Here is an 8,828-nt window from a genome sequence, read left to right as displayed (position 1 = left end):
AAATTAATCAACTTTGACTTCAAATTACCTTGGAGCCCTTCTACCAACTAATTAATGTGAAACAAAATTTTGGTCCCATATTGAAGATGACGATTAAAATATAAATAAATGAGGCATAAAGCCTTCCACGATGAGGGCTCCATTGAAGGGATCATGTTAAACTTCCGTTTATGTGTGAAGAGATACTACCCAAAAGTTCTTTTTTTCCCCCAAAAAACTCAGATTCTCTTTTTAGGATAAATTTTTTTCTAACCTTTTTTGGAAGGGTCTTCAAACTTTAGCGCTATTAGTCCTGAGTTGTTGTGGCTTTGGAGAACATAATTGTTTTATTTTATTTCCGAATTCAAAACATTATATCTAGAACCTAACCTTAACAAGAAAAGCTATGATATGTGAAGCTTTAAAGTGTATGCTTGCTTGGGTGAAGTTTTATTATAGATGCTTGGATAGTTTTATTTATTTTGATGCACTAATATCGTGCAAAGCCGTTGTGTTTTAGCAGAGGGTGATGGTGTAGGAGCCACCGTAGGCACAACCCTGGGTGCAGCCGGAGCAGTCGGGGACGCGGTAGATGGGGGGCTGGGGGCAGCTGGCATCGGCGCAGGAGAGCGAGGTGCAACCGCCAGTGGAGGGCGTAACGCTCATGGGCAGGTTGAAGGCGTCGATGATGGAGATATCATAGTAGTCCAGGTTGTTTCCGCCGTCCACAGTAATCTCGAATAGCGTGGCCGGCTGCCCGCTGCCGGTGCACACCAAGCCCCCACAGTCTCCCGAAGCGCAGCTGGTGCCGGATCCACTGCAGCCCGTTCGCCCCCACACTCGTCCGGACCAGCCAGCGCCCACCGTAAGCACCCACGTGTCACCCGAAGCCAGCTCCGAGCCTCCACCACCAGACGCCGTCGACCACGACGCCGGCCACACGGTGTAGGAGCACTGGTTCACAACGTTGAAATTGGTGGCGCTGCAACCTGCAGCAAAATATAATCTTAATTAAGCTGATGCCATTGACAGTAATCGAATTAGCCACGCACATCTTAATTAAGCTGATGCCATTGACAGTAATCGAATTAGCCACGCACAGAGCAGTAAACTAGCTAAGATGAATCATCCGATTTATAGCGATATTAAGATAACCACATAATGCAACATTAATTAAGCACACAGCCAAGCCAACAACCGATTAAAAGACCTACAGGCTGGCATTACACATAAGATTGACATCATCAACAAGTACCTGATACTGCGCACAATGCTGCTATGATGAGGGGCGCCCACACTAGCTGCGCCATACGTCTAACGCTGATGACCAGCAGCAATGTATTTGTTGATAATTAATTAGCGACAGGCAGGGCACGATGATATGATACACCGCACAGCAGTGGGTTGGGTTTATATAGTAGCGCCTCACGACTCACGAGTCACTGGCCAGGCGCCTTCAAAGTCAGTCGAGCGTTTACAAAAGTGCCGTGTTTATCTAGACCTGGCCCAAAAATTCGCCTCACGAGTCAGTCAAGTCAAGCGTTGAGTGCGAGGCACCGTAATTTTTATCACGGCTTTTCATATATGACTAAAAAATGACAAGTATTATTTTTAAAATGAAAGACTTCTTATTTTATATATATCATAAGATATTAGCAATATTCAAAGTGGAAGACTTCTTTTTCTCACAACAAAATCATATATATTAAAACAAAGCCCAAGTATTATCTTAGACAATGCTATTAATATATTGATTAAAAGAAGCTTTATCCAAGCATGCTACCAAAAACACCACATTTACTACTATCATGTACAAATTGAAAAGCATCTTTATTCATCACAGTGTAAATGATAACATAATGATCATCCAAAAGTAAATTTTCATGCGTATGGAAAATTTTTGAATAGCAAAGTAGATAGGATTCAAGCCTACCTATGATAGGAGAGACGAGATGTAAGCGGCCTCGAATAAGTACATCTCCAAGATCGCAATCTCCAACGTTGTTGTGTCCATGGTGAGGGCCCGCCGCCCCTTTACCACATAAAGAGAAAGAGTAGGGGGGGAGTTGAACCCCTTCACCATGTGGAGTGGCTTGGCTACACCAAGCTCTCTTCGGCGGGGTGGGGGAAGGGGAGTTGGTTCTCTTCACCATAACCGTTGGAGAGAACCAACTCCCCCCCCCCCCTCCCACACTAGAAAGTTAGTACAAATGAGACAAAAAATCAAACAAAATATAAATATTTAAATTTTGTGATTTTAAGATAAAACTTAGGTTTAAACTCTTACCAAGCACCTTGAAACTCGTGATACTACACTAGTCATGGTACACACGAATGAGTGAGCTTAGAACGAAGTAGCAACAACACAAACACCACATGTACATGTTTAAAAGTACTTCCCTTCACAAGCACCACATGTACATACTTCCCTTCATAGATATGCTCGAATGAAATACATGCCGAATATATATTTTTGATACACATGCAATGTTGTACTATACTATGCTTCATCACCCCATAAGATAGCCAAACATCATGATGCAATGTTGCAATATACTTTGCTTCACCTACCAAAGGATTACCAATGCAGCCATATGCATGTGCTATGCATACTAGTGGCTGAAATGGCCCCCAAAACTAGTATGTGCAGAGTCCTCAACTACATATCCAACAAATGCATATGTTATGCATGTTCATGTTCTGAAATGTGACAAAATAGTCGTAGCCCAACAGCCATCAACTTTTCCCAAAACAGGCAATCAACTACTTCCCAAATGAATCTTTTTCCAAAATGTAACCTATAACCTGTATAGCCCAGCCACCCATGACTTTTTCCCAAAATGAAACCTTTGTCCAAATGCAGCCGACAATCTATACAACGATGGCCTAAAAGCATACAGTCCAGCGATGGCCTAAAAGCATACAACAATGGCATAAAAGCATGCATCACTGTAATGGCATTGCCCGCCTATATGTTCGTTCTTCTAACCAAGTACTAAAGGCATCATTCCAATGAATTTGGACACTTCACTTGCATTAAGTGATAACAACATCAAGGTATCAAGGGTTTCCAAGCACAAACCACATCTCAAGTTAGTTTTAATAGCATTTTGACCAAAGAAGCCCCGTTCACACGATGTCGTGTTGGTCAGAACAATAATGCTTGCTTGCCACAAGTGCATCAACCCTGGATATATATCCCACCATGTTTTTGTATTGCTGCCCACAAGTGCATCAACCCTGGATCTATATCCCACCATGTTTTTGTATTGCTACAAAATTTCCAATAATCATACATACCCCTATTTCTAGCCACTTTATATAGCATACCCACAAAATCCTCTCGTTCACCAAGACACCTTTTGATTTCGATGATTGGACTATCAACATTCCGCTTATTTGATAAGCCTTTCCAACCATTATGTGGTCCGTTTTCTGCTATCAAACGGATCCAGAGGATATGCGGAAGGATTAAATAACCTAATTGAGTTGAATACTCCAAGGTCAAGAAACCTATTATTTAAAGCATCCAACGTATTTTGTACATATGCTCTTCCAATAGAGATAGATTCACCAAGAGAACCTACTTGCACAAGTATGCCCAAGGATGAAGAAGATTCCATTGATTTCTCCACCTCCTTTTGGGATTGGTTGATAAAGACTCCGAAGCAATCCACAGCATCATTTGGAGAGCTCTCACTCTCATGTATTGCATTGACATTAACCACTTTGGACATGAACGAGGCTATTGAGGGCTGAGATTTACTCTTTTTACATCTCCCCCTATGAGACATTACCATAGACAGACCCTCCATATCTAAAGGACGAAGGTGAATAAGTCTCTCTCTCTCTCTCCCTCTCCCTCTCTCCCTCTCTCCCTCTCCCTCTCTCTCTCTCTCTCTCTCTCTCGCTTACTAGCTACCAAATACATTAGCATGAAGAAAGACTCAAGATCAAATCAAGCTCAATACTTTTATAATGCATCCCAATCCTCCCAAGCAAACTACTTTAAGCAAAGGATTTAATTATGTTAAGTAGGGATATATGTATAACAATGTAATAAAAAGTTACCAAGCCGAATCGTCTACAAATTATAATATTGCAAGAATGCATTATGTTGTTATTTTGAGTTTGCTAAGATTCACTTTCTGTCCACACTCAATCATCGACAAGTTAGTCAAATGTATCACCACCATGGAGCAGAGAAAAAACTACACAAATTCAAGTTAACCCAATATAATACCTAACTAGCCATCAAGTTCAATCAAAATTTGAGATAGCTGCCTAGATGATTGTAGACATAGAGAGCACAATTCCATAGGCATGGACTACCCCCAAGGATGATTAGAGTGGATGGGGGAGTGCACCAGACTTGAGATATTAGAATTTATGATCCGGGGCTCCTCAGAGTATGTTTAGAGCATGGATTTCACAGTACATGATAGTGGCATGTTGTAGAGGACATAGGAGGAGCCATAGAAGATTCGAGAGTGCATGTTCTAGAGGGTGAGGATAGTTGGATTTCAAAGAAAATCTTGGTAGATTCAAGAATCAATATCACTTCCCCAAAACTCTTCATAGGAGCCCAAACCAAGCAATTCACAACAACCCACCCACCTCCCTCTCTCCTCACACCCCTCCCTTCGCTCGTCGCCTCTCACGATTCACAAATCCTTTGTTTTGTACTAATAAAAGGATTTAAAATTAAGGACTTAAGCAGCAATCAAGCATATGACCTAATCTAGCTTAATAATCAAGGTGTAAGTCCTACCCTAGTTTGCTCTAATACCAACTTAAAATTTGGATCTACTGTGGATAATAGATATTTCTTGTAAACCACAAGTAGGATGAAAATTGATTTTTTTTTTAAAGATTACCTACTAGCCACTATCCACTACTATTTTGCCAAATGGATGAGCAGGCTGCCACTGCAAGTCCTTCACGTCATCCCACCGATGCATCATGCATTCCTTTGACACCAGGAGACAGTAGGTGTGGAAATCGGCGGAGGGGTCGAACTAGAGGAAGATGCGCCCACGCCATTGGAGGATTATAGCTCACAGAGAAGTAGCAGACAACAACACACAGGCGGCAAACAGACCCAGGACCTCAACCCGACTTTAAATCATAGCCGTCCATGTACCTCGAACGAGATAGTAATATCAAATCTCAGCCGTCGATCCTTCACCAACCCTAAAATTAAGTGTGTATCTTGGCTGTATGTTTCACTAACCCTAAAATCCAGAGCATTAATCTTGTAAACCTTAAATTGCATGATGCTACCGAACCTCGATCGAGGTTATAAAACCGAAAAACTTTTTTTTTACCTCATTGTCAGAAGTTGTTTTCACTCTCCTTGCTCTCTTGATTTGGATTAGCATTAGTGGGCCCATTATCATTGTTTTATAGCTTCATTAGTGCTACTTAGCACTAAGCATTAGACCCTTCACATTGGACCCTTCACATTGGACCTTTGTGTTAGGCTTAGGTTTTAGCATGGAGTCACACGAGGAGGGCCGCTCATCTATTGTGGACCTCATGGAGTCACACGAGGAGGGCCACTCATCTATTGTAGACCGCGAGTTAGCAGCTATCCGTAGGAGTGCTAGAGACACACCGTCTACATTACATATCGTGGCAGACTTGGAGGCGATGCTTTCGTCCCTTCGTAGCCTTCACGATATTGTTTATGTAGATGAGTGGATAGCCCACCATCGCACTGCTCCTGTGTCACATGGCCTGACATATCGTCAGGTCTGTGATCTTGCTCCGATTAGGGATGGAGCCTACTTAGATCTTTTCCTCGATAGTCGTGGGATGAGGCCTAGGGCGAGCAAGCCCCTTACTATTTCGCGGTGTTCGCATCCTCGTATGGCGGCACATATCTATAGTCGATATGTTGCCACATATGGGAGGATGAAGAACAACCGCCAGATTCCCATATTCTTTGCAAAGTAATTATATAAGGAGTTTGTCTTAGGGAAGGAGGTGGATTACACTAGCCATCGGCCGGGTGGTGGTGCTGGCCGAGGCCGTCTCTAGGACCAGGGTAGGTGGCCTCCACCAACCCTTCGTATAGCTCCTACTACAGATCCTTCATTTGTGCCTATGTCGACAGTAGAGGCTCTTGGCACCCAGGTCGGCATCGACGTACGGAGTACCACAGAGAGCATCCAGCACGTGGTGCGCCTCTTCTCATGATCGATACCGACGACCGACAGATGTCGGAGGTATTTACATATTTATTACTTCTTAAGTTTTTTTAGTCATTTATTTACATGTTTATATGTACTTTTCTATATTTTTACATGAGCGGCATGGTTGATTGTGTCACGTAGGGTCCCACACCTACCACTGAGAGACTCACTCAGGAGTTGGTAGAGGGGAGAGTGGAGATTGACCGCCTTAGAGCTGCATTACAGATGGCAGAGGCAGCTACTGCAGAGGCACAGCATCTGAGAGAGTCCGACATCCAGCAGGTAGGTTTCTCTTGCACGTAAAAGAGTTATAATTAAGGTCCTAAGTTATAAATTTCTTTAAGTAATACCTAATGAGAGATACTAATCAATTATTTCTATGCTTTACTTTTTTGCGTAGACTTGGACCAAGGTAGAGAGCTCTAGAGCTGAGGCACAGTATCACCAGATTATGGAGCGGATTGCCCAGCATAGGGCAGAGCAGTTGATGATGCATGTTCGAGAGTTTCGCAGATCCTCGGACGTGACAGTGCCTTACCTACCTTTATATCCACGGCCTGTTACAGAGATTTTTCGACGACCTCTCCCTCAGGATGCACCACCCTTCCTATGTGATGCGTGCTGCGCTTTATGTATCGAGGACATTGATACTACTAGTGGATATGCCCTGGGATGTGGACATTTTTTCCATTTGTCTTGCATCACCCAGGAGCTAGTATGGTTCTGAGCATGCCCCTCTTGCCATGCACATGTCGACCTAGCAACATACAGAGTTTTGGGCATTGATGATCTTCACCCAGGCCTCGTTCGAGTAGATGCTAGGACTGGCAGGCCTATTGATTTTACATCAGCTACTATTGACTTGGGACTCGACGCCTTTCGATGATAGAGATCAGGAGCCTGAGGTGCCTCCAGAGATTGAGTGGAGCTCACATGAGTTTGATGCATACCAGAGAGTCCTACATGAGAGCCAGATCACAGCATATGAGCGCGTGGGTGGTGCTGGTCCTAGTGGCACCTCGGGTGATGGTGCTAGCAGCAGTGCTGCTTCTCATGAGCAGTGTGTCCTTACAGCAGAGGAGCTTACACGAGCAGAGTGGCAGACACGTACCATTGCAGATTATAGATTTTGGGTTTACAAAACAGAGACGTCTTGCATTAGCACGATGTAGAGAGAGAGAGAGGGCTATAGCAGCTTTTGGGACTCGTGAGCTCCCGAGTACACTGGCACCAGCTCACGATCCTGCCTTTGAGGAAGACCTCCCCGCAGACATTCGACGACCCCCACAGCCGGCACAGTCTCCTCGACGTGCACAGCAGCCTCGACGTGCACGTCGACCGGTAGTTAGAGATGACGATTTTGATTGGGTTGTCGTTGATAGTGACTAAACTCAGACTAGCTGGGTTAGCTCACTTACATTGTACTTAGATTTATGGGCAGCGACTAACCTCAGACTAGCTGGGGTAGCTTGTTTTCATTCTGATGTACTTATTTGATGTTTATACCATTATGAGTTTTTTCATTATTGAGTATCATTACATTTTAGTTGATGTTCTTGATTTTATTATATTTTTTAACACTTTGGCTATCATATTATTTGTTAAAAATCTCCATGCCATCGTACCCAAACATGCTCCGATGGAGACCAAACTTTGCAAGCATGTGGGGGGGACCTACCCCTACATGCTTGCAAAGTTTGGTCATAATCAGAGCATGTTTGGATTGGTAATTAGCGCCCAGTGCGGGTTTTTGAAGTCTCTTGGTGCTTAAGAGGCCATGGAAAATCCAGGCCTTCCCCATACCATCATACCTAAACAAACTCCGATGGGGACCAAACTTTGCAAGCATGTGGGGGGCCAAGAGACTTCAAAAACCCGCACTGGGCGCTAATTACCAATCCACATATGCTCCGATTGTGACCAAACTTTGCAAGCATGTGGGGGGTCCCCCCCACATGCTTGCAAAGTTGGACCCCCCACATGCTTGCAAAGTTTGGTCACAACCGGAGCATATGTGGATTGGTAATTAGCGCCCAGTGCGGGTTTTTTAAGTCTCTTGGTGCTTAAGAGGCCATGGAAAATCCGGGCCTTCCCCATACCATCGTATACCCAAACATGCTCCGATGGGGACCAAACTTTGCAAGCATGTGGGGGGGACCCCCCCCCACATGCTTGCAAAGTTTGGTAACAATTAGAGCATGTTTGAATTGGTAATTAGCACCCAGTGCGGGTTTTTGAAGTCTCTTGGTGCTTAAGAGGCCAAGGAAAATTCGGGCCTTCCCCATACCATCGTACCCAAACATGCTCCAATAGGGACCAAACTTTGCAAACATGTGGGGGGGACCCACCCCCACATGCTTGCAGAGTTTGGTCACACAATCAGAGCATGTTTGGATTGGTAATTAGTGCCGAGTTCAGATTTTTCAAGTCTCTTGGTGCTTAAGAGGACAAGGAAAATTCGGCCTTCCCCATACCATCGTACCCAAACATGCTCCGATGGGGACCAAACTTTGCAAGCATGTGGGGAGGACCACCCCCACATGCTTGTTGCGAAGTTTGGTCACAATCGGAGCATATTTGGATTGGTAATTAGAGCCGAGTCCGGGTTTTTGAAGTCTCTTAGAGGCCAAGGAAAATCCGGGCCTTTCCCAT

The 8,828-nt window shown here is 44.2% G+C and overlaps 1 protein-coding gene across 1 annotated transcript; it reads right to left on the bottom strand.

Annotated features, from left to right (window-relative positions):
* Window positions 1-313: 313 nt before the first annotated feature.
* On the bottom strand, window positions 314-1,391 carry LOC147612671 (pathogenesis-related protein 1A/1B-like). The gene is made up of 2 exons (XM_086783239.1): window positions 1,235-1,391; window positions 314-968 (listed from the first exon to the last, which is right to left on the bottom strand). The coding sequence occupies exons 1-2, from the start codon at window positions 1,287-1,289 to the stop codon at window positions 496-498; spliced, it is 528 nt and encodes a 175-aa protein (XP_086639365.1). The 5' UTR covers window positions 1,290-1,391; the 3' UTR covers window positions 314-495.
* Between the last annotated feature and the right edge of the window lie 7,437 nt (window positions 1,392-8,828).

This window comes from Cibotium barometz, chromosome 45 (genome assembly GCF_041138505.1).
Source record: "Cibotium barometz isolate CiBa-2024 chromosome 45, ASM4113850v1, whole genome shotgun sequence".
In the NCBI taxonomy this organism is placed as follows: domain Eukaryota; kingdom Viridiplantae; phylum Streptophyta; class Polypodiopsida; order Cyatheales; family Cibotiaceae; genus Cibotium; species Cibotium barometz.
This window is presented reverse-complemented; position numbering and strand designations above follow the sequence as displayed.

What these genes read in the sequence shown, in the direction of transcription:
- LOC147612671 (XM_086783239.1), bottom strand. Translation starts at nt 1,289, where the DNA reads ATGGCGCAGCTAGTGTGGGCGCCCCTCATCATAGCAGCATTGTGCGCA. An exon ending in AGCATTGTGCGCAGTATCAG is followed by an intron (nt 969 to 1,234) that starts GTACTTGTTGAT and finishes ATTTTGCTGCAG; the next exon opens with GTTGCAGCGCCACCAATTTC.